Source organism: Paroedura picta, chromosome 17, assembly GCF_049243985.1.
Source record: "Paroedura picta isolate Pp20150507F chromosome 17, Ppicta_v3.0, whole genome shotgun sequence".
NCBI lineage: Eukaryota > Metazoa > Chordata > Lepidosauria > Squamata > Gekkonidae > Paroedura > Paroedura picta.
Window position 1 is genome coordinate 18,559,150 of NC_135385.1, and position 24,599 is coordinate 18,583,748.

At 51.5% G+C, this 24,599-nt stretch overlaps 1 protein-coding gene across 8 annotated transcripts in view; it reads left to right on the forward strand.

The window, feature by feature from the left end:
- Window positions 1–21,952, forward strand: part of MRTFB (myocardin related transcription factor B) — a 73,294-nt gene extending 51,342 nt beyond the window's left edge. For 5 of the 8 annotated variants that reach the window (XM_077316415.1, XM_077316416.1, XM_077316423.1 and 2 more), the window contains 14 exons: window positions 490–555; window positions 2,164–2,219; window positions 3,125–3,200; window positions 4,209–4,370; window positions 5,531–5,712; window positions 7,813–7,956; window positions 10,113–10,360; window positions 11,142–11,295; window positions 12,693–13,673; window positions 15,297–15,443; window positions 16,692–16,847; window positions 18,213–18,350; window positions 19,406–19,466; window positions 20,565–21,952. In XM_077316415.1, coding sequence (XP_077172530.1) covers window positions 490–555; window positions 2,164–2,219; window positions 3,125–3,200; window positions 4,209–4,370; window positions 5,531–5,712; window positions 7,813–7,956; window positions 10,113–10,360; window positions 11,142–11,295; window positions 12,693–13,673; window positions 15,297–15,443; window positions 16,692–16,847; window positions 18,213–18,350; window positions 19,406–19,466; window positions 20,565–21,082 — 3,089 coding nt within the window. In that variant the 3' untranslated portion in view covers window positions 21,083–21,952. The remainder of the gene's footprint in view (window positions 1–489; window positions 556–2,163; window positions 2,220–3,124; window positions 3,201–4,208; window positions 4,371–5,530; window positions 5,713–7,812; window positions 7,957–10,112; window positions 10,361–11,141; window positions 11,296–12,692; window positions 13,674–15,296; window positions 15,444–16,691; window positions 16,848–18,212; window positions 18,351–19,405; window positions 19,467–20,564) is intronic. The other 3 variants (XM_077316418.1, XM_077316421.1, XM_077316422.1) reach the window with 2 other exon arrangements.
- The last annotated feature ends 2,647 nt before the right edge of the window (window positions 21,953–24,599 follow it).

The window sequence follows — 24,599 nt, forward strand, 5'->3', positions numbered from 1 at the left end:
TTCCAGTGGCTTGGGGTGGGGAAGTCTCAGCATCTTAAGGTCTGGAAGGCTAAATCTGCTTAGGGTCCCCGGCCCAGATTGGCCTCGACCAGGGAATTCTCTGCCTGGAGAGATCAGAGCCCTCTGGGATCCGAAACCATTCCAGTGGGCCTGAAAAATTCAGGCCTATGGTTGGGGGCCAGGCTATAGCTTCTCTCCTCGATACATCCACCTCCTGGAACGCCTCCAAACTCTGATCAATGCCCACAGGGAGATAAATAATAGGGGGCAGTTTTTATAAAGAATTTGCCGTGTTATTTATAAAGAATTTGAAAATGTTGTTCGCCACCCTGAGGCTAGAAAAATTAAATCCTGCAGGTTTCTCCCCTTCACGATCCTTTTCACACACCTGTTGGGTTTTGAAGTCTCTTGGAATCGCCTTGTCCTGAGCCGTCTGTGCGGCGATGTTCCCGCTCGTCTCATTTACACTCTGCTTTCTTCTCTTGCCAGTACTTCAACTGAGGCTGCAGCAGCGGCGGACGCGAGAGCAGCTGGTGGACCAGGGAATCATGCCACGTAAGAGCAGTTTTATTCTCTGCAGCTTGTATAACACGGAATCCTTCGGCCTTCTCCCTCGGAGATGAAAGGAAGCCGTCCGTCACGTTAACATTCAATCCCAGTCTGAAAGCAAAGCAAGAATCACAACCAAGGGAACACAACAGGCTCACAAGCGTAATGTTAGCTTGATGGGACCCCTCTGGGACTCGGACGCTTGGGAATGAGAACAAACAGGAGACGGCCTTTGTTTTCCTGTCGGAATTAAGTGCGTCGGAAGTCTTGGAAATTAATAGCAGTTTAAAATCCAGGAGGGGTAGGCCCGTCCAGGCACAGAGCAACCGCAAAAGACATGCATTGCCCTGCAAGCCTGAACTGTTTTCAGGGAAAGGTGGTGACCAAAAATGTCCTTCCATCCGTGAAAAACTCCACTTGGGTAAGCGTCTCAAGGAAGGAGCCTCCTAGGGAGAGCCGAGCGCCAGGGAAACTGAACAGTATCCAAAGCTATTGCTTTGTATGCACAACTGCGCATAACGCTGTGGTCCTTCCTGCGTCCACTGGTGCACCCCATGTCAGAGCATCCTTGTTTGAGAATTTAACCCATCTGTATTCATGTAGAAGAGTGGGGAAGGGGAGCAGCCTTCCCCACTCTTCTGCTTGTGGTTCTTTAGATCCCGGCCCTTGCTTATACTATTTATTCAAGGCATGAGGATTTGTGTGTATGCACACTCCGGCAAATACCTGTGCTTGCTCACGGATAAAATTTGTTGGTCTTCAAGGTGGCCTCGAACTTTGTTCTGCTGCATTGGACCAATGCAGGGACCCACCTGAATTTCTGATATTAATGGGACATTTCAACCAAATCCGATTGGCAGATGGGTACTTATTTTTACTAGCAAGAGCTGTTGGGACCTGGCGGGGGCCATCCGGCGTTCCTTCCCTGGCCACTCTTCCCGGTTGTCTCCTGATGCATTTTTGAACGGCAGCCCTTCACTCCGCCATGAGAAAGCAACGGGGATTCCTCAGGGAGACCGTTTCCGCACTGGGAACTCGGCTGCCCCGGCTCACGCAGGAGCGCAAATCCGGGGCGGATGAGGTGCACCGGGCCCCATGCAGGAGGAGGAAGAGGCGGGGCAAACTGCCCCGGCTCAAACTCCAGCCTACAGCCCGGCACAAAGCCTCCAGTGCGGAAACGGTCGGACCGCGTTAGGCAGGATGGCTAAAAGGAGCCATCAGGAGGAGTCTCTTGTGCTCCTCTGCCCACGAGATTGCTGATCGCAAGGCTGCATCCCCTAGGAAGCAGTGGGCATTGCTGAGCACAGTTCTGCCTGCACAGCCTTGCCCTGTCCATTATAAAAATTGGTTGAGGCCCCAGAAGCTGGCAACGTACACGTGTCAGTCAAAATTGGCCGCATAGAGTGAGCTCCACAGTCTCTGATGCACGAGTTGTTTGGTGTTTGACTTTGTCTTTCCTAACAGCCAGCCTTGCAATCTCTTACCCATCTGCGTTACATACAAAATACCAGGTCCTACATGTTCCAATCATCTGATAATCAGTAAATGGCCGTAAGACGTCTCTCTGTACCAGCATATTCCCATGTCACTTTTCTCCCCTCTCTGTCTTCGTAGCTTTGAAGAGCCCAGCGGCATTCCACGAGCAGATCAGGAGCTTGGAAAGGGCCCGGGTAAGGATTCGAGTCAAAACTTGTTAGTTCGTTACTCAAGTTATTCGTTTGGGGAAGGGCGAGACACGCAAGGTTTGCCAGCCACAGGAAACTGAAAGGAACCAGATTCTGGGTTCTCCATCTTTGGAAATTTGTAAAGAGGCTGGAGAGCCACCTGACGGAGAGGCTGATTCTGTGAAGGCTCAAGGGGGTGGCAGGTGACAGTGGGTGAGCGATAGGGATGTGAGTGTCCTACACAGTGCAGGGGGTGGTTGGACTAGATGACCCAGGAGGCCCCTTCCAACTCTAGGATTCTATGATTCTAATATTGACTCAGATGCCTTCAGTAATCGGGACGCTGCTTGGCGTGGAGAAGCAACAATGTTTTGTCATTGCGATTAAAAACGCTAAATCTGTTCCAGCTCTATCTGAACTCTGCCACCAGTCGCTGAGTTGTCCACCAGGAATCCTAAATTCTTGACCCATTGGGATGCTACCTTTTTATATTTTATCGGTTCGTGTCCCTGTTGAGAGGAACAGGTTTGAAATATGTCGTCTGTAAAAAAGCAGATGTTTATGGATTGCCTCTTGGATTGTAAAAGTTGGAAGGGGAGGTCTGCATTGCCGGGTGAGTTGCCAGGAACTTGATGTACTGTAGGGTTCTCCAAAAGGTTCCATAATAAACAGAGAACATTGTCTTACAACAGAAAGTGACATCTTGCAAAAAAAACACTCTCTAATCACGACGACTTTTTCCCCGATGAAGAAATAATTGTAACAGCTCTGCTTTGGCAATCCTTTTGAGTCACGGCAATTAAATACATTTGGTTAGACATGTTTGGCATGAGCCAAAAGTATTTTGTGCGAACAGGCAATTAAAGCGGAGAATATATGGGCATGTCTGTTGTTTTTTTTTTTCCTTTCAGACTGAAAATTTTCTGAAGCACAAGATACGTAGTAGACCGGATCGATCCGAGTTAGTCAGAATGCACATTCTGGAAGGTGAGAACCCAAGTCGCCCTGTCCCTGCTAAGAAACGGTTTATCAGAGCATAGAGTTGGGCGATCAAACTCTCTCAGTTCAGTCCGCTTCCTTCTGACGAGGCAGAATGGTTCATTTACGGAGAAAAGCTCCCAGATCTTTCATCCCTCACTCGTCCAGTTCACCGGCAGGTTCTCTCCTTCCCTTGAACTTCTGTCCCTTGCTTGAGATGTTTTCCATTACAACTCCAAAAGGGTTTGGCTCCTTTCTCCACAGTCTTCACAACAACTTCTGCTAGCCTCCCCCCCCCCCGAAACTCCTCCCCATGAACTGCTCTGGAACATAGACCAGCCTATGAAGACCATAGCTGGTAATGTTGTCACCACTGAGGTTGAAGCTGTTGTATTGAAGTGTTGTTGAAATTGTTGCTACTGGTTGCTGAGGCTATGGTCGCCATTCTGTTGTTTGAAGGCGTTGAATTGTACTTACCCCGATGTTTCACGTGAACCGCCCTGAGCTGCAAGGGAGGGCACAGACGGACGATGGATGGATGGATGGATGGATGGATGGATGGATGGATGGATGGATGGATGGATGGATGGGTGGGTGGGTGGGTGGATGAATGAATGAATGAATGAATGAATGAATGAATGAATGAATGAATGAATGAATGAATGAATGAATGAATGAATGAATGAATGAATGAATGAATGAATGCTGGCCCTATACCATATCAGTAGAGGCACGATGGCTGAAGCACTTCTTGTTTTGGAAAAAATTTAAACAAGCTTTCCTCCTTTGCGGGGAAGGTGGATCTCGAGTTCATTAACTGTGACGTCGCGTTTTCCCGTCTCTACCTTACGTTTCAGCTCAGTCCCTTCCTTGACCTGGATTTCGGCTTCAAACCCAGAGGCAACCGCGAGAGTTGTCGAGCCAAAGGAAGCCGTCCTTGTCTGACGGCTAGAAGAACTAGCCTCAGAAGCATCGTGTGCCTTTGCTTTAAAAAAAGAATTGTCGCCTTCTTTTCAGAGACGTTTGCGGAACCTTCCCTGCAGGCGACGCAGATGAAACTGAAGAGGGCCCGGCTGGCCGATGACCTGAACGAGAAGATCGCCCAGCGGCCGGGCCCGATGGAGCTGGTGGAGAAGAACATCCTCCCGGTCGACTCCAGCGTCAAAGAAGCCATTATAGGCAAGTTGGCGTCTGATACGGCACAGCAGTGTGGCAAGCGACCACGTGAGCCTTAAGGGACCTCCTGGCCAGCAGGGGGGGGGGTTCGACATTGACTCAGTGTGCATTTGTTACTTGATTGTATTCAGCAAGTCCGATGGCCTTCCTCTGCACCTGGCTAATTTGGCAGGGATGGCACGTTTTGCCACTAGGGAAAACATGCCCCTCCCCTCCCACCATTACAGTTGCCACCGTCCCAGAGTATCCGCCGACTCCTACTGGACCATGCCCGTGATGTCATCATCGGCCAGTGCCACGCCTCCTTTCCCCCACGCCCATGCCGTTTGTTGACGCTTTAGCCGCCTTGGCGTTGTGGAAGCATTTGCTGAGCTCGGCACTCTCCCCGTGCAGCACATGACTCCCTCGTACTTTATTGAAAGCTGTGTGTGTGAGGACGGCTGTCCTTCTGCTGTGAGAAGGTAGCCAGCAGCCCACCCGTGTTGATCAATTATGGAGGAAAGGGATATCCCAGGATTAGTTTGGGATTGGTAAGGAGGTTATTTCAGGTTTTCTAGCATCTGCAGGTTGGTTGTCAGGGGGGAGCCTGTCTGAAGCCCCTCCACCCACATGCAAACGTGACTTCAAATCATGTTGGTCCCGTAACCGCCCTGCTGGCAAACCAAGATATAAAGGACACCCTCAACCCAGTTTTTTAAAAAATACTCTTCCTTTAAAAAACAAACTTTTAACAACCTCTTTTTTAAAAAAAAATTAAGGATACTCAGCAGGCTAAGCCTTAACGGGTCACTCCAGTGACTCCATTCCTGCCCAGGGCTAATTCTCCGCTCAGCTGACGCGCACAATCCTTTAAACCGGTCACCGTATTACCTCCCGTTTCATTTCATTCGGTTTGTCCTCGAGCATCTTGGGGGAAGCATGTTTCGGTTTCTGCAGGAGCAGCGCGTAGCATCCTAAGCCCCCCGTTGCCCCCCACAAAGCCCTTTGACTCCCATCTAACGCTGCTTCGGAGGGTGCCACAAAGGCCTCAGTGGCTACGGATGAAACTGAATCGTCTTGAACATGGACGTGTAGAAAATGAGCACATACAAGGACCGATGTCGCTTTCCCTGTGTGTCACTGTGGGGCTTAATGAAGCCCGTCCCCCACCCCTTGCATTTTAGCAGTTGGCCAGGAGAACTACCCCCAGGCTCTGGAGGACTTCTCGTTCGACGAGGACAGCAGCGACGCTCTGTCTCCCGATCAGCCCGCGAGTCAGGAGTCCCAGGGCTCAGCAGCATCCCCCGGAGAGCCCAAAGCGAGGGAAGCGCCATCCCCACCCAAACCAGCCGGCTCTACTAACCAGGTAAAGCGTTAGTCTCCACGTTATAACCTTCACTTTGAGCTGATTTGCTAACAACGGAGGGCATTTCCTCTTGATAAGCAAACGTAAGGTTGGGTTTCCTTTTTAAGGAAGCATTGGCCTGCCTCAGGTTGCTCTATCCAGCCATGCTAATTCGATAATACAAATACAGCCAATCAGTCCCCTTGAATTCAGTTGTAGTGCACAAAAACATGGGAGAAATTTAGGCATGTGTTTTTAAGATGCTATGCCAGCATGGTGTAGTGCTTAAGAGCGGCAGCTTCTTATCAGGCTTGTAATCCACATATAGCCAGCTGGGTGACCTTGGGCTAGTCACAGCCCTGATAGTGCTGGTCTCCCAGAGCAGTCCTGCCGGAGCTTTCTCAACCCCACCTCCCTCACAGGTTGTCTGTTGGGATGGAGATTGTAAGCCACGTTGAGACTCCTGGTAAAGCAGCATATAAGAACCAACCTTCTTCTTCAGTAATTTCAGGGCTCTCTCAGCCTCACCTCCCTCACAGGTTGTCCGTTGTGGAGAGAGGAAAGGAAGGCAACTGTAAACCACTGAGACTCCTTTGGGCCGTGAAAAGCGGAGTATAAAAACCAGTTCTTCTTCTCCTATGCCCCTTTTCCGGAAGACTTCTTGCTCGACACGGACACAGGAGCCCGTGCCAGAATGTGGCGCGCATATTTAATATTTGTTCCTGCGTGCAATCAAATCATTCGCCAAGAAGATAAATTTTGTTTTCGTGTCAGCCACTACGCAAATAAATAAAAAGTTTCTTTAGAAGATAAACTTTCGCGGACTTGTCCAAACACTGGATGAAGCACGGTCTTGCACAACATCAGGTGTTCTTAGTATCGTATGACATCCAACTAGCTTTTAAGTGACATTCAAGAACCTTTATTTATATAGCCCCTTCTAAAGGTGTTTGCCAAAAATCTTTCCATACTGGAAACCATGAGACATAATTAAAAAAAAAAAAACGCAAGCTTCAGATCTCTCAAGGCAGAGGATTTGCACTGTGTGCTCCTTTGGCAGGAAGGATTCTTGCATAATCTTCGAGTTTATTGAACCCAATTTTTATTAGGCTCCCCTAGACTAAACAAGATACAGGCAAACAGTTTCCCAAGGGAAGATGATTGGCTTTTTGAAACAATAAGCTGCTCAAAAATAGGGAGGGAAGGTGTAGCTCAAGCTGTTTTCCACCCATGAAGGGAAATAAATGGGGAAGACATTTAAAAAGTCACAAGGGAAGGATTAGAAAGAGTCATGGTACAACTTCTTTGTCTCTAGAGGGTCAGCTCAAAAGGTTAGGACCCAGACTGATATTTTAGTCTCCGGGGTTTTGTACTTCAGTGAAATTGTATTCTAATTAATTGCAGCTTAGCAAGGCAAACAAGGAGAAGACTTGGTGTTTATACCCCTCTTTTTTAGTCCCCGAAGGAGTCTCAAAGTGGCTTACCATCTCCTTCCCTTCCTCTCCCCACAACAGGTGGGAGGTGAGGCTGAGAGAATCATCGAATCAGAAACACAACAGGTGAGGAGTTCTTCGACTCCACATAAACAAAACTTGTTTGGAAACAAAGTTTCTTTATTAGAAGTAGTAGTAGAAGAAGAAGAGTTGGTTCTTCTATGCCGCTTTTCTGTGCCTGAAGGAGTCTCAAAGCAGCTTACAGTCGCCTTCCCTTTCCTCTCCCCACAACAGACACCCTGTGAGGTGGGTGAGGCTGAGAGAGCCCTGATATTACTGAAGAAGAAGAAGAGTTGGTTCTTATATGCTGCTTTTCTCTACCCGAAGGAGTCTCAAAGCGGCTTACATTCGCCTTCCCTTTCCTCTCCCCACAACAGACACCCTGTGAGGTGGGTGAGGCAGAGAGAGCCCTGATATTCCTGCTCAGTCAGAACAGCTTTCTCATTGCTGTGGTGAGCCCAACGTAACCCAGCTGGCTGCGTGTGGAGGAGGAGCGGGAATCAAACCCGGCTCACCAGATTAGAAGGCCACCCTCCTAACCACAACACCAAGCTGGCCAGTGATCTGATGTGGTAGGGCTCTTACATTGTGTTTTGTTGTAATGCTGGTTTCTTACCTTTTTTATCAGTATCTCCTGTTAGCATCTTCAGTCTCGGAATTCCTGAAGCCATCTGCTGGAGATCCACACACCACGCACCCCGCCCCTGCTGCCCCTCCCACCGCAAACGCCGCGTCGACCGTGAAGCACTGCAGCGGGCCGACTCTGATAAAGGTAAGCGAGGGGTCGAAAAAGGATTTGGGCGGCCTGGTTTTTAGGATCCCCGGTTTTCCATTCCGTGGAGGGCTAACCCATGTTCCTCTGCAAGAAACATCTCCAGATGTCCGAAAAAGCGGGCACGCACAGGAAACCTTTAACCAGAATTAAACATCATTGGTCCTAAAATCACCCCTGGGACTCGGACTCCGATCGGTCCAGTGGTCACCGTTGTAGGAGTCTGTTTCCCCCCCCCCGACTTCTCACCAAAGTTTGTTTAGGCCCCCCCAGCTGCACTCGCAGCCCTCCCAAAAGAATTCGGGAGAGGACATCCTCTGCCAGTAACCGTAGAACTCCTTTTATAAGGCCTTTCCATCAATCCCGCAGAAACAGGGGTGATGTCATTTGTCGGCAGCGCCAATTTTCGCCGCGGCCCTGTCCCAAGTAACGCCTGGAGCTCAGAGACGGCCCTTGTCATGCCTTAAGGAGGCCTGTGGCATTCTTGAGGAGTTGGCAAGTCACGCTGCTGATTCCCCTGCTCCTGACAATTCCAGGAAGCGCCGGGCCTCCGTTGGCGGGAGGGCTGCGATGATGCCAAGGCTTCGGCGAGGAACTTAAAATTTCCTCCAATTGTCACCGGGGATATGAATTGCCTCTCCTGTTAGAAACATGGCGTGCGGCCTAGTACAAAAAGGACGGCCCCTTCCGTCAGGGCTCTCTTCCCGTCCAGAAAGGAGCTGTCTTCTGCCCCCAAAACTATGCTTTTTTACAATTTGGGGAGACGTAGGGGTGTTCATATCGCCGAGGGGGAAAAACCTGGGATGCCTGAAGCATTAATCTCGTCAGAATGTGTTGAAGATCGTGCTTTTGAGCTCCTTCGGTCTTGCCAAGTGGATCTGGACGGTATCGGCAAGCCCCTGCCAAAACCGTCTGTGGCATCCGAATGGGAACACTGGGCCGAGGCCGATTTGGCCCATGAAAAATCTGAACAGGAGGTCTGTTTTGAACTCCCTGCATGTGTTCCTGACATGCCCGGTCCTTGTACAGGTCTCTCGACCCCACGTTCTCTCTTAATACAAAGAGACAACCTTTAATCAAGGCACTGTTTAGTTTGGGGGCAGGAGCGCCGGTTCCCTTCTTGATTTTAGCGCAAGAAAAATAGATCGGATAGTTCGGTGATGAGTTAATCCCCGAGCATATGGGATAGGTTACTCTGAGGTTTTCAGAGATTATGGCCCGGGGCGGTGGGGTGGGAATAGTTCAGAACTTGTTTCCTCGGTCCAAACAAAGTGTTTTTAAAATGCTCTGCTCTGCCTGCCCCCCCCCCAGTGTTCCCTTTCGTCCGTGGCATGACAGAGTGAGCTAGTAGTATGATAGCCTGTTGGATTTCATACCCAAACATGAACTGCGGGAGAAATACATAATGGCGGGTAGTGCGTAGACCAGGGGTAGTCAAACTGTGGCCCTCCAGATGTCCGTGGACTACAATTCCCATGAGCCCCTGCCAGCAAACGCTGGCAGGGGCTCATAGGAATTGTAGTCCACTGACATCTGAAGGGCCGCAGTTTGACTACCCCTGGCGTAGACATTTGCTAAAATAAGCAAGGGAGGGAGATGCGCACCTGGGAATATGTCTCTAAGCAATTCTGGTGCAGAGAGGGATGTACCTCTCTATTGCACGGCTCTGAAGGGGGTGTCCGTGGGGACGTGTATTCCCTGCCGAGATCCCGCGCAGTGCAGTGGCTGAAGTGTTGGATGGCGATCTGGGAGACCCACATTCAAGTCCCCACTCTGCCACGAAAGCTTGCGAGGTGACCTTGGGCCAGTCACACAGTCTCAGCCTCACCTACCTTGTGGCGTTGTCAAAGCCAGCGATCCACGGCTCACACCCTACTATTTACTGCCGGCCCCGTCTGTCTCCATACCAGTGGGAAGCATTCCTACAAGCCGAAGCTAAGCTGGCAGCTATCTTGTCCTGGGGCCAGGAAGCAGGATTCAAAATGACATTATATATCACTAACGCTAAAGCGTCCTCTCTAAGCGTACAGCGACCCACCGTGCTAAGTCCCTTGATGCTTAGAAGGGTGCTCCTCTGCCCCGTGCAACACGTGGGGGGTGAGTGTGGGTCCCTTGCCCATGCCGATTGCCTTTTTTTCCCCTCTGTCTGCGAGCAGCAGCCGCACCCCAAGAACCCCTCCGACAAGCCCCGGAGCAAGAAATGCAAAGAGCCCAAGCCCCGCGTGAAGAAGCTCAAGTACCACCAGTACATCCCTCCGGACCAGAAAGGCGAGACGGCCGAGCCGCAGATGGACACCAACTACGCCCGCTTGCTCCAGCAGCAGCAACTCTTCCTGCAACTGCAGATCCTGAGCCAGCAGCAGCAGCACTACAACTACCAGGCGATCCTCCCCGCCCCGCTCAAGTACGGCAAGCCTTGGCGAGCGTTGCCTCTTTTATAGCCTGAAATAAAACGAATGAAATGAAATAAGCAGCAACCAACCAAACATTCCTGCAGAATGCCCAGCCGTCAGCAGTTTCCACCAACTGTAGATTTTCTTTTTTCATCCTCCATCCAAGAGAAGCCTAGGGAGAAATCTCCCTTGCCAGGCCCGCTTGGCTTTTGTGGGATTTCGGAGCAGGTTGGGGAGGGAAGCAAGGTTGTTTGGTTAAGGAGGATTTCCGTAGAGCGTGGCTTGGGGAAGGGTGGGAGAGCAGCGCAAGCCCCATACAGCCATGCAGGTTTTTTAAAGACTTAAAGTCTGCAACCCAGGGCCGGGTTCTGCTGCGCAGGGCAAAAAAAGGATACCCCTGGCGCAAGGGTCGTTGTAGTGGCACAGCCAGACACACAAATTTGTTTGCCCTTGCCCCAGAAGGTCGGGCCAGACCCAACGGAATGAAATGAATTGGAATAATTTTCAGCGAAACATCCGGAAGAGGTTACTGTCAGTCGGAGTGGTTCCTCAGTGGAACAGGCTTCCTCGGGAGGTGGTGGGTTCTCCTTCTTTGGAAGATTTTAAGCAGAGGCTAGAGAGCCATCTGACCGAAATGCTGATTCTGTGAACTTAGGCAGATTATAAGTGGGTGGGCGGAAGGGATTGTGTCCATGCTTGGCTCATTCTTGCAGGCCTAGGGAAATAGAACGTCATGTAACATGATAGAGAGCCTTTGGTGTGAGCTTTAACTGTGGATTTTTTTCTCGGAAGGCCCGTGAGCGATCCTCAGAGCACCAGCGGGAATGGACCACTGACCACTTTGAACAATAGCACACTGCCGACCACAGCCGGCGCTCCGAGACAGAACAATGCCCTCCCCAACAGGAAACCAGGACCACTGCCTCCTAGCCTGGACGACTTAAAGGTAAAACTAGGCCTCCTTTGCCTTTCCAGAAGTGGGCGTTTTGGGGCGCAAAAGGAATTCTTTTTGTGGAGCAGGAGGATGTTTGCCTTAATCCCACACTCACACACTCACACACACCCTCTTCACCCCTTGCTGCTTCCACCCAGTCAGGGATCATGCCGCCTGGCAGGATGTCGTGTTCCTGCATGGCCAGTAAAATTTTAATTGCACGATGACTCGATGAAGCCGGTTCCCCGTGAAGGCAAAGAAAGCACAATGCAGGCCGAAAAGCACAAAAGCAACACTTTCCCTGAACATTGTACAGGGGGGGGGGGGGGGGGGAAGCAGCATTTCCCCTGAACTGGGGAGCCATGTATAATTTCCCCAAGTGTCTTCGGGGAAGGGCTGGATTAGAAACAAGGAATTTGGGGCCCTTGACCCTTAAAAGCCATGACGACCTTGAAATGGCCGTCTGTTTAGGTAGGGAAGAGCCTGGCCTGAGCCACAGCCGGTGTTTTAAAACGAATCAGGCAGTCACTAGGGCGCCCGGACGTGCACTCCCTTCCTCGGCTTCAGATACATTTTGCAAGCCCTTCTCTGTGTGGAAGGAGAGCGACCTCTTGTGGGTGCTCAAATGAGTCTTCTGGGTTGGCAGCCAGCAGATGCTCAGCTTTTATAATCGAGGGAAAGAGGGAACCTAAAAGCTGTTTCAGACATCTGGCCACCCCCATGATCCAGTAGACAAGACTGCATCACTTCCTAAAACTGCAGAGCTCTGAGCATTCCTTGTCCCAGGCACATATCAGTTCTTTCCCGTCCTAATCGTAAAATCTGCAGGTTCGTTCCCTCACCTTTTGCTGGATCATGGCCCACACGTTGAGTGTAAAGTCCTTCACAGTTACATTTGTCCCAGCTAAGCTGTGCTTTTTCTCTGCGTTACACTTTGGGTGGCTTTCTTAATGACTCGGTTAATGATTACACTCGTTTGCACACCGTTCTTTAAAAAAAAAACTCACATTGATTTACAATAAAACCGCATCAAAAAATGTAAACCGAAGATGAATATCAAACGTAAGATTCTGGCTGCTGCAGATATCTTCTGCACCTTAAAAATACAGATAAATGGCTCCTGCAATCGAAAACAAAACCTGTTTCCAAAATGCCAAAGAAGCTAAGCATTTTACCTTCGATCCAGAGCTCAGGAGAGCTCTCCCTTAGGCATAGGCCTCTGAACTGCAACGTTAACGGTGTCTCTGCACATACAAAGGGAGATACATAACAGGTAACAGCGAATGTGGGAGCCTCATCAATGCAGGAGCCTCACGCGTGCAGTGGAGCCTGTATGTGGAGCTTGTATGAGGCTCCTCGACCGTCACAGCCTAATTTTTCACCTTTTTTTTTTTTTTTTTTAACGTCAGGTGGCCGAACTGAAAATGGAGCTCAAGCTGAGGGGGTTACCTGTGTCCGGGACGAAAATGGATCTCATCGAGCGTTTGAAACCCTATCAGGACCTGAATAATAATTCTGTCAGCACAAGCAGCGTGTCAGCCACAACGACCTCCGCTAACAATCTAAGTAACCCCGGGGAAGTAGCGGCCATATTCCCCGCCAGTACGCTAAATAAGCCAGCAGCTACTTCCGCGCACTGCTTTTCCTCGGAAGCGCCATCCGCCGGGGCCGGGAGCAAAGCCATGTACGCGGAACGCCTCAGCTCCTCACTGCCCATCTCGCCGTCTCCTTCAGAGCCGTCGAACCTGAGCTCCGACGACGCTAACATGGCCGACGCCTTGAGCGAAATCATAACCCTGATGTCGCCGCCACAGCTGCCGGGCGCGTCGCCTTCCGGGGCGTCCGCCGGCGAAGACGGCCCCGCCGACGGGAGCACGGAGCTGGCGGCGGCCGAGAAGGACCGCAGGCTGAAGGAGAAAGAGCAGCAGATCGAAGAGCTCAAGAAGAAACTGGAACAGGAGCAGAAGCTGGTGGAAGTGCTGAAAATGCAGCTCGAAGTGGAGAAGAGGGGCCACCAGCAGCCCTCCCAGGCCCCTGCGGCTTCCGCGTCCCCTTTGAACCGGAAGCACTTCGGCCCCGTGGTCAAAGAGGAAGGCGCTTTGGCAGACTGCTCCGACGGAAGGCGTCCAGAATCGGCGGGCGTCCAGAATCCCGTTGCCAAAAAGGCCCTCGTGATCAAGCAGGAGGTCCCCCTGGCCAAAGCCGAGCCCCAGAATGTCATATCTCAGTTTTACGTCGGCTCGCGCAGGCAGCCTCAGACAGCCCTGGTGGCTCAGCCACACGCCGTCCTCACTGCCCAAGGGACGGCGCAGCTGCTGCTGCCGCTCACTCTGCAGGGCCCAAATCCGGCCGCCTCGGTGCAGCTCCCTGTGGGCGCCGTCCAAGTCCAGGTAGGAAAGCTCTCCTCTGCTTTGGGCCAGGCAGCTTCTGTCCTGCATTTCCCGGGCGGAACCGGTGGCTTCTGAATCCAGCGGTCGTAAATAGCGTGGGGAGGGACCGACCGTAGAACGAAGAACTGCGCCGGGAAATGAGATGGCGGAGATTTGCGTATTCTAGCAATGGAAGCCTTTTTACTTGGTAAAGAGCAACCAGGAGAGGTCACTAGAATCAGGGCTGCCACACAAAAGTTAGCCTCTTCCACTTCTCACTGTTTTCCAAATTTCATAGGTTCCTCCATAAGAGGGGAAGCATAACTGGCCTCTGTTTTCTCCGGCAGGGTAAGAGAAACCATTTGAAGTCAAGGAAATGGTGTTGGGCAGGGGTAGTCAAACTGCGGCCCTCCAGATGTCCATGGACTACAATTCCCAGGAGCCCCTGCCAGCATTCGCTGGCAGGGGCTCCTGGGAACTGTAGTCCACGGACATCTGGAGGGCCGCAGTTTGACTACCCCTGGTGTTGGGGTTTGAAAAACTCCCTGGTCCAAATATAGATTCCCTCCCCCCACACACACACACATCCCAAATGCTGCTACTTACTAAGGAAATACATTCGGGTGTCTCTACTTTAGATTTATTTTATTTATTTGGATTCTTACCCCGCCCTTCCTTACGGCTCTGGGTGGTTTACATGGAACGTCATAGGTTGATTACAATATAACTAATATTTATAATCATTTATAATAATATTTATAATCAGCCGCCCTGAGCCGTATGGACGGGCCGTATAATAAAAATCTAATAAAGGAATAAATAAATAAAATAAATCAATATAACCATCGTGCCATGACATATCAATTAGAACAATATCTTAAGAGGAACTTTGAGATACTTAGATGGGTCGGTATATTTAGTCACGGAGGAGCGTGTTTGGGAGGGGGGGGCTGGCAGATGTTGTTGGGTCGGTCGGCCTCAAGCCAATGAAGAAGAGGAAGAAGAGTTGGTTCTTATATGCCGCTTTTCCCTACCTGAAGGAGGCTCAAAGCGGCTTACAGTCGCCTTCCCATTCCTCTCCCCACAACAGACACCCTGTGGGGTGTGTGAGGCTGAGAGAGCGCTGGGATATCACTGCCTGGTCAGAGCAGTTTTATCAGTGCTGTGGCGAGCCCAAGGCCACCCAGCTGGTTGCATGCGGGGGAGCGCAGAATCGAACCTGGCATGCCAGATTAGAAGTCGGCACTCCTAACCACTACACCAAACTGGCTCTCAATGCCTGGCAGAGGAGCTCCCTTTTGCCCTGCAGAATTGTGGACGTTCGGGGAGGGCCCTGATCTCTTCAGGGAGCTTGTTCCACCAGGCGGGGGCCAGGCTCGAGAAGCCCCCAGCCCTGGTAGAGGTCTGCTGCACTTCAAATCCAATTTGAGCATGTCCTGTTCAATACGCTCAGAGGAGCAACTGACCTAAAGGGAGGGAACCGATGGCTTTTCTTAAGGGGCTGCTTAGGACACGCCCACCTGTTCTTTCGGGCGGCCCGGCATTGTTTCATTTGTCCGGCCAAGGGACCCAAAGTGGTCGTGCGGGCCAGGGAGGCCCTGCTGCCGTCGTTCAAGCCGCTGTTCCCTGTCTCTCCTCCCGCAGGCTCAGCCGCCACCAGGAATGCCAAACGTGGCACCGATACCTTCTCCCTCCAGCTTGGTCCCGAACGTGCCACAGATGCACCCTTCCCCCCCGCAACCCAACAGCCCCCAGCAGCAGGCGCTTGGCCAGACGCCCCAGAACAGAAAGGTCGGTGAATCGCCGCGACGGTTTAATTCCCTGCCCTCCTGGCTTGCAGACTGACCCATGGGCTCTCTAGGGGTATAGAATCATAGAGTCGGAAGGGGCCACCCAGGGCCATGTGGTCCCACCCCCTGCTCAAGGCAGGATAAAACATGTCCTGTTAAGCAGGGCACCCTGCCCGACTGAGCATTGCCCTTCTTAGTTCTGCCGCTTAGATCCCGGTTGGCGTTTCTCTGGGAGACCTAGGACAGCAGCCGCCTGAATGCGTTCCCCAAACGCCTGACGGGAAGCCCCCGTGGTACAAGGAGCGTAGCGTTCTGCAAAGCAGGCAAATAACCCCGTGTTCCTGAAACGTTTGTTTAGCTGAAACCTCCGCAGTGACGCCTGGGCTGTGCTCTTCGCCAAGAAGTCGCTAAGCGAACTACAGAATATTGCTTCTCCGTGATAGTTCTCCGTTAAAACAGTGACGTAGCTCAGTCACTTTCCGGGTCTCTGATGCCCTGACATAGAACCTCTCTTACTGAGTGCCTGATTCATTTGAAGCCGTGGCCCTGTTCAAGCCGGGCGTTGATTTCTGATCACAAAACCTCCTGCCCTCCTGCCCATGGAACCTCCTGCCACCGCATACGATCCTGTTCTGCCAGAAGAAGGCGCTTCCTGTAACCAAGGGGCCTGATAAAGCATGATCCCATGGCTATGGTTTCTCACCCTGCACGGAGGTGCCTCTAGACCTCGCCTTAGGGACCCAGCAGCCCGTTCCGTTAGTAAATCCGCGATTTCAAGGATTGTGCAGCTGGATTAAGGTGACCAGATTGTCCCACTTTTGGAGGGACATCTTTGGGTACCTGGCAAATTGTACTTATGCTGAAATTTAAAATGTATATATTACAATTTTTGCGTTCTATGCGTTCTCTGAAACTTTTTGTTGCTCAGAGACCAAATTTTTAATCAAGAACCTCCCCGGTCAATGGTGTCCCGCTTTACCAATGCTAAAATCTGGTCACCTTAAGCTAGATCCACACACCCCCCTCCCAAAGCAATGTTATTTATATCCATGAGAACTCAAATCAGCTTTTTCTCCATCGTGGGGGCTTTTCAAGAGCTGGGACGGCAATTTGGGATTCTCCCCAGACGAGGTCCCTTTTCCTTACGGCGACCCCTGACTGTCTTCGAAACCAAACCGCTCTCCTCGCCAACCACGCTTGCTTAATTTGAAGTCCATCTAACAGGCTTCCACCCGTTCTGTTCCCACAGGTGTTCCCTTCTACCTCACCAATCGCAGTGTTCTCCTCCCAAAACCAGTCTGTGACAGCCCTGCCGCAGCCATTGTTTAGCCAGTCCTCGAGCTCAAGCATCCACTCAGGAAGCCAAGTCCCCTTGGTGCAAAACGGACCCAGCGCTCCTCAGAAGGTACCTCTCTTTCTCCGGGCCGGCTCAGTGGCGCTGGAGAGAGGCGTCCCCTGTTGCTGTCTTAAATGAGGAGGTTAACAGTGCATGGGCAGCCTTTGGAAGGGGGCCTATTCTGGCCACAGCACGGAGCCCCCCAAACGTTACAGCAGATGGGAGCGTCTTGCTTCTGGACAAGAGCTTTGGGGGATCCCAGAGCATTTGGGATAAGGAGGGATCGGCCTGTCCGTTTTATTTCATAGAATCATAGAGTTGGAAGGGGCCATACAGGTCATCTAGTCATAGAATCATAGAGTTGGAAGGGGTCATACAGGCCATCTAGTCATAGAATCATAGAATCATAAAGTTGGAAGGGGCCATACAGGCCATCTAGTCATAGAATCATAGAGTTGGAAGGGGCCAGACAGGCCATCTAGTCATAGAACCATAGAGTTGGAAGGGGCCAGACAGGCCATCTAGTCCAACCCCCTGCTCTACGCAGGATCAGCCCTAAGCATCCTAAAGCAATTTGCGGCCATAGGCCACCCCGCGAAAAATATCAGCACAAATCAAAACCAGAGCGCAGCGGCACCTTTAAGACCAACCAAGATTTATTCAAGGGGGGAGGTTTCGAGCGCAAGCACTCTTCGTCAGACCGTGAACCGACCATCATGACAGCGGGAATGTGTAAGCAAAAGTTAATCCTGTTAAATTAGTAAACCGCGTCACAGCATCCCAATGCAGCCGTAGGACAGACAATCATAGGAATAGGCTGCCTCAGGAGGTGGTGAGTTCCCCCTCACTGGCAGTCTTCAAGCAAAGGTTGGATACACACTTTTCTTAGATGCTTTAGGATGCTTAGGGCTGATCCTGCGTTGAGCAGGGGGTTGGACTAGATGGCCTCTATGGCCCCTTCCGACTCTATGATTCTATGATTCTATGAATCCGTCCCCTCGAATTCCACCAGTTACGGAATGGATCCAAAATGGACACAGATAAGACAAACGTATATAAAACGCACTGTACGGATTCAATAGAAGTCACAGTTAATTTATCGGATTGGACCAGCCCTCCCTTATTTCTGCAGCCGCCCCAGCATATTTAGCAATTATATATTTGTCAGGAAGAATAAGAACCAAACTAAATAAGAACCAGGCTCTGCAAGCCGGACAGCTAGCACTGTATCCAATGCTTTTGAGAAAGCAGGGATCCAGACCCAAATCTGTGTGAATCCAGAATACCCCAGGCTATACTGTCGCCCAGCCACATATGGCCATTTTTCCCATATTGAGGGTGGGTTTTGCAGGGGGATATCTCGGCCAGGGCGCCTGGTAGGGCCTGCTTGCTGCTGTGCCATCCTCTGCTGACCCTTGCTGTCGTTTCCCGCAGCCCGCGTCTCCACCCCAGTCCCAGCAGTACAGCGTCCCGCGGCCTCTGTTCAGCCATTCGGTGACCAAGGCCAAAGACCCCCCACGCTACGAAGAAGCCATAAAGCAGACGCGCAGCATGCAGGCCTCCCAACGAGAGGTAGGTCCCAGGCGCCGAAACATAATGGATGATTTTGCTTAGCCGTGTTATTACGTAGAATCATCTTGTGCCAGAGAGCCAGCGCGGCGTTGCGGTTAAGGGCAGAGGCCTCCGGTCTGGCAAGCCGGGTTTGATTCCCCACTCCCCCTTCACATGCAGGCAGCTGGGTGACCGTGGGCCAGTTGCAGTTCTCGCAGAGCTCTCTCAGCCCCACATACCTCACAAGGTGCCTGTTGTAGAAAGAGGACGGGTAGGCGGTTGCAAGCCATTTTGAGATTTCTGCGGATAGTAAAAAAGGGTATACAAGCCAACTCTTCTTCTTCTTCTTCTTCTTCTTCTCCCTCTTTCTCTTTCTCTTCCTCTTCCTCCTCTTCTCCTTCTCCTTCTCCTTCTTCCTGTTCACCCATAGGAGCAACCAGCGGGAGGTTAAAGTCAATGTGTCTCCCTTCTTTTTCTACCCCGACAGCATCATCCTCAAGACTCCTTGTCTCTCTTGGAGAGGCTGTCCTCTCTAGCAGGTTCTTCATCCCTGAACCGCACTATGCCCTAAATGTATAGACACCTCCTACCGCCTAGCTGCCTGCGAGCTTCCTCCCATTCATTCCCAAATCATGTGACTGGCGTGGGAAGCCACGAGCTGGGTGAAACCAAAATAAGGAGAGCACAGCGCTCTGCTCCTCCCTGCGCCCACCGCAGTGACCCAAAGCAGCTTGTTTGGGCCCTGCTTAAACAAGCCGCCCATAGGGGCAGCGATCTTCTTAGAGCTCCCAAGATAGATGATGCAAAAGCCACTCATTGTGTTCAAGCTCCCCGTCTTCCCCAGGACAACAGGCCCGGTTTGTCCACACCTCTCGGTAACCCTCACCAACAAGCCTGCGAAGGCAGGATGCGTTAAAAAACAGAGAGAGGGGATCGCCCAGCCGGGCAAAAGGGGACAATGCAAGTACACAGACACGGCCTCCCCCAAATAACCCTGACCACCCTGCTGGACCCCAAAACCGACCCTCTTTCACAACTGCGTGACCAAAGTCAGTAAAGAGCTCTCTGTGTTACAGATTGCCAGCGCACACAGCCAGCAGATGGACGACCTCTTCGATATCCTCATCAAGAGCGGAGGTAAGTGGGATCGAAGCCAGGGGCGGAAAAGAAGCAGCCGAGCAGGGCTTGCCAGTGTCACGGAATCAATAGCTACCTTTCCATCAGAGGAGCAAGTGAATGGCTGTTTTGTTGAGCTTTTTCCCTGTGCGGCCTAGAAAGGAAGCGAATTCCCAGAGCAGCGTGGACCGGGCAGAGAATGTCGCCTCACCCTTTGAGCAGCATGCTACCCTGTCCCACAAGGCGATGACGGTTCATTAACCAGCAGGGATCTGCTGTGTTTTCTACTGAGCCCCAGTCATCCCCTTGGAATTCTCCGGCTCAAAGAAAGCTCTTATTGCTGTCAGTCGGTGCAAAGAAGTCGGTGGCCCGAGGCTGCCTTGAGCCCTGTTTAAAAGCCTTGTGACAGTTCAGCGCAAGGAGCAAAGCAAGTGCAAGTCCTTAGTGCAGGGTGGATTGTGGAACGTGTCTCTTAAGCCACACGTAGCGCAGTTATCCGGACGCTGGCGGCTAGGAGGTTTCATAAATTCCTTTTACCTTTCCTAAACGAGGATGATCTGGGGCCAAGGGACCAAGCCCTATGAAGATAGGTTGAGGGACTTGGGAATGTTCAGCCTGGAGAAAAGGAGGCTGAGAGGGGACATGATAGCCCTCTTTAAGTATTTGAAAGGTTGTCATTTGGAGGAGGGCAGGATGCTGTTTCTGTTGGCTGCAGAGGAGAGGACACGCAGTAATGGGTTTAAACCACAAGTACATCGATATAGGCTAGATATCAGGAAAACACAGTCAGAGTAGTCCAGCAGTGGAATAGGCTGCCTAAGGAGGTGGTGAGCTCCCCCTCACTGGCAGTCTTCACGCAAAGGTCGGATACACACTTTTCTTGGATGCTTTAGGATGCTTAGGGTTGATCCTGCGTTGAGCAGGGAGTTGGACTAGATGGCCTCTATGGCCCCTTCCAACTCTATGATTCTAAATTGCTCGGTATTCATTCACCCTGTCAAAATATAGCACAGGTTCATCTTGGCGCATTCATTTCTTTTCTGTACCGGTTCGGCCGGCGGTCCGACGCCATTCTGACCCCCCTGTCGTTTCCTCCCTCCCTCCCTCCCTCGCGAGCAGAGATCTCCCTGCCGACCAAGGAGGAGCCGTCTCTGATTTCCAAAATGAGGCCCGTCACCGCCAGCATCACCACCATGCCCGTGAACACCGTCGTGTCCCGCCCGCCGCCGCAGGTCCAAATGGCCCCTCCCCTCTCCCTAGATTCCACCAGCGGCTTCTCGCTCTCCCTGGAGAACCAGCTGGAGGCGCTCCTGGACGGGACTCTGCCCGCGGGGAACGAAATGGCCGCTCTGGGCAGCAGCCACGAGGACAGGGAGCCGTTCTCTCTCCCCGAGGACCTTCAGAACGACCTCCTGAACCACTCGCAGTCGCCCATGGAAACCTCCGACTCCCAGTTCACAACGTCCAGCTCCTGCTTGTCCCTCGACCTTCCGGACACGCACTTGGATAACATGGAGTGGCTCGACATCACCATGCACGGCAGCTCGTCGGGGCTGACTCCTCTGAGCGCGGCGGCCCCCGGCATGTTTTCCACGGACTTCCTCGATCCCCAGGACCTGCAGTTGCACTGGGACTAGCCCCACCGGACCAGCACACCGGAGCACGGTTCGGAAAGCTCTCCTCCCGGCGCCAGCCCGCGGTTTTCGTAACCCTCGCATTCGGGATCATCTTTTAAGTGACGAGTTTAGGGGTGAATGTTTTGTTTTGCTTTTTAAAAAAAACATGAAACGTGCTTCTGGATAGCAAGGACAGAAACGCGTCCGAGGATGTTCCACTGCGGTAAAAGCATAAGGAGAAAGGGGTTTTGCGAGCATCGGATGTTTTTTTTTATCACCGGCAAACGGTTGAGAGGAGTCGAATCTGGGAGTGTCGTCCGTTTGCGGAAAGGCTGGATAAACGCTGCACCTGACTGTTCCTGCAGGCAGCCTGAGCCGAGCTCGAGATGCATTTCGGAAAGGGCGAGCTGGCAGATTTCGAGGCACGGTTGAACCCGGCTACGCTCTGGATTTAGCTTTCTGACTTTTGGCAGAAAAGCCCCCACCCCACACAGACACACACACACACAAACCTGCATGCACGTCCTGTACGCCTTTCATTTAGGATCTTGGTTCAGTATTTTAATATGTGTCCAGGGGATTTATTTTTTTTGGGGGGGGGGTGCAGAGGCAAGACACCAGAAATGCAGAATGAGCTGCATTTTTGGGAAACGGGAAATATTTTGCAAATGCCTGTAATTCACCTCTTTGGTGGATTCTTTGGCCACAGGGGGAGGGGGGGGGAGAATTTAGATCAAGACCTTTCCTGGTCGATAATCTGACAGGCTGCTTGGTTTCCAAGCTAGGTCTAGAAATGTCATAGTTTTGTTCTACTTCCCTGAAGGACTGTTTTGAAACCGCAGTTGCTCCAGAGCAGAGGTAGTCAAACTGCGGCCCTCCAGATGTCCATGGACTACATTTCCCAGAAGCCCCTGCCAGCATTCGCTGGCAGGGGCTTCTGGGAATTGTAGTCCATGGACATCTGGAGGGCCGCAGTTTGACTACCCCTGATCCAGAGGGTCTGCGTTGCAAGCAACACTCCAATAGCGAGGGGGAAATTATGTTTTCCCCGCGTTAGTGGCGTTTTTTTCCTTCGGAACCATGTTCCTTTCTCAGTCCAGCTGCGACAAAACTACTGGAACTCGGAATCATAGGAAATTATCAGGTTTTAGAGTGCGGCTCTTTGCACTTGTGAGCTTGTTTTTAAAAAGCCAAGTTATATCGATGGATCGCATTGAATTGGCTGCGACCGATCCAAATCAGCCCGATCCATACGGAGCGCGGCACCGATTCGGTTGGTGTGCAGCCCCTCTGGGCAAAGCAGGGAAGAGAGAGAGAAAAAAAAATGGAGCAAGCAGAGAAAATATTTTTTAGAATTACGTTTCACCAAAAGACCCCTGTGGGTTGTGTATGCTGCTTCATCGGGGCATCCAAGAAGCGGTCTTCTCTTAGAATGTCCCCACATTCTAATAAGCTGACAAAAAGAGATCTTTGAGTGAAAGGGAATAAAATGGGTTTCCCCCCACGCACCGCACCATTGCATAGCGTCTGCAAGCCCGACTAAACGCCTTTGAGAGCCAGCGTGGAGTCGTGGTTAACAGCAGCAGCCTCTAATCTGGAGAGCCGGGCTCAATCCCTCACCCCCCCCCCGCATGCAGCCAGCTGAGTGACCTTGGGCTAGTCACAGCCCTGTTAGAGCTGTTCTCACAGAGCTGTTCTGTCAGAGCTCTCTCAGCCCCACCTACCTCACAGGGCGGCTGTTGTGGGGAGGGGAAGGGAAGGCGATCGTCAGCCCCTCTCTGGGACTCCTGGTAGTGAAAAGCAGGGTATAAAACATAACTTTTTAATTGTGTCCTCGCCAATTGCTTTCCGTTAAAGCCGCCGTGGTGAAGCTGCCAACTCAGACAGCACGGTTTCCTTTTAAGAGTTGACGCAGGGAGCTTTAAAATTTATGGGACATGTTATTAATGTCAGAGTAGCTTCACACCAAAAAACCCCCCAAAAAACCCTCTAATTTGGGCACCATGTTTGGGAGAATGTCCTTTCGCCACTTTCCCCTTAACGCTGCCATATGATTGTATATTTCGCATTAAGCGCATTAAGATTCTGTTGTTGTGACTTAGCACGGGTGTGTGGACATGTCTCGCGGGAGAATCGGAAAGTCCACTTTGTCTTGTCTTGTCTTGCCCGACCGACGTGTCGAAGGCCACCGTTCTGCTTGGTTGTCTTCCGATGGAGGCCTAGTCTTACGAGATTTCTCCTAAGCAAGATTGCCTTGTTTTCCCCTTGAACACCCCTCCACCTTTGCCCTGGAACCTCCCTGCAATGTCACGGGGGAGAACGCTAGGTAGAAACAAAGCTGCAGTTCTCCCATGGTTCTTGGAGCAAAGCCAGATCCAAAGAGAAGGAAGAACGATTCATGCAGGTGCCAGGTGTTTATGCCCCAGTGGTACAAAACTCTGATCCCCTTTGCCTGGGGTTGGATCCCAACTAGGTATTCCTACGAGCTCAAGGAGGTCTTGCTGGGCCGTGCAATCTCCCCTCCCTCACACCCAGCACTCAAAATTACCTCGAATCCTGTTCTTGGGAGCCAGAGGATTCCCTGGAGCAGGATTTTGGGTGCATGGAGAATGAGAAAATCCCACTCCACTGATGGAAGTCCTCCAACCCACCAAACACCAGTCCAGATGTAAGTCCAACTTGCCTTTCCCCTCTGGCCTTTGGATCCTGGCTGTTGCAGGCAGCCCCCCATTTCCTCAGGGCCAGCTTCCGCCTTCCTGGATTTACAAGATGCTCAGTTCAGAGTCTCTAAGGCACCTGCCGAACTTTTGATCCTCTGCCTTCGGCTGCTCTTGGCTGGTAAGCAGAAGCCCATGTAAATATAGCTTAGCACCAATGATGTTGTCTGACTGCTGTGTGGCACCAAGCTTCCTTCACGCTTTGTGTGCGAACCGAGCCACAGGAGCATGCGCAACCAAAAGAAATCCTCCTTCAAGGGAAGCTGCGTCCAGCACTTGAGAACCAGAGCAAATCTGCTTTTTTTCTGTAACAGCCTAAAGGGATCATGAAACAATTGTACTTGACGGTATTTATTTTCTACCGTGCGACCTTTCTGCGCATTTCGGAACAGATCTTGGGCCTCCATAAGGGTTAGCTTTCGGTCCCATGCTCTGAAATGTGCTCCCTCTTGTACATGATTCCCCACACACGCGTGAACCTGTACTTGTGAGAAGGTTGTTTTGGGCTTGGTTTTGTTTGTTTTTTTAATTGCCGGGGTCAATTTTTGTGCACAGCGACTATTTTTGTACGACAAGAGTTTTTCCACCTTTCCCTTTGCAGTCTGGTGGTTTTGCGGCTTTCACAGCTCGTCTTACCTCCATCCCTAGAGCCATTGTGATGCTTACAGCATTTCCAGACACACTTACCCTGCTGCAGACAGTGTCACCTTCCCATCTTGGATGTTTGGCTTAATACCCGGGAGTCGCTTCCCTGTAGGAATTTCAGGGTCTCCGGTGTGGCAGCTTCATCCATTAGCCGTCTGTTGAAAGCCACAGCATGT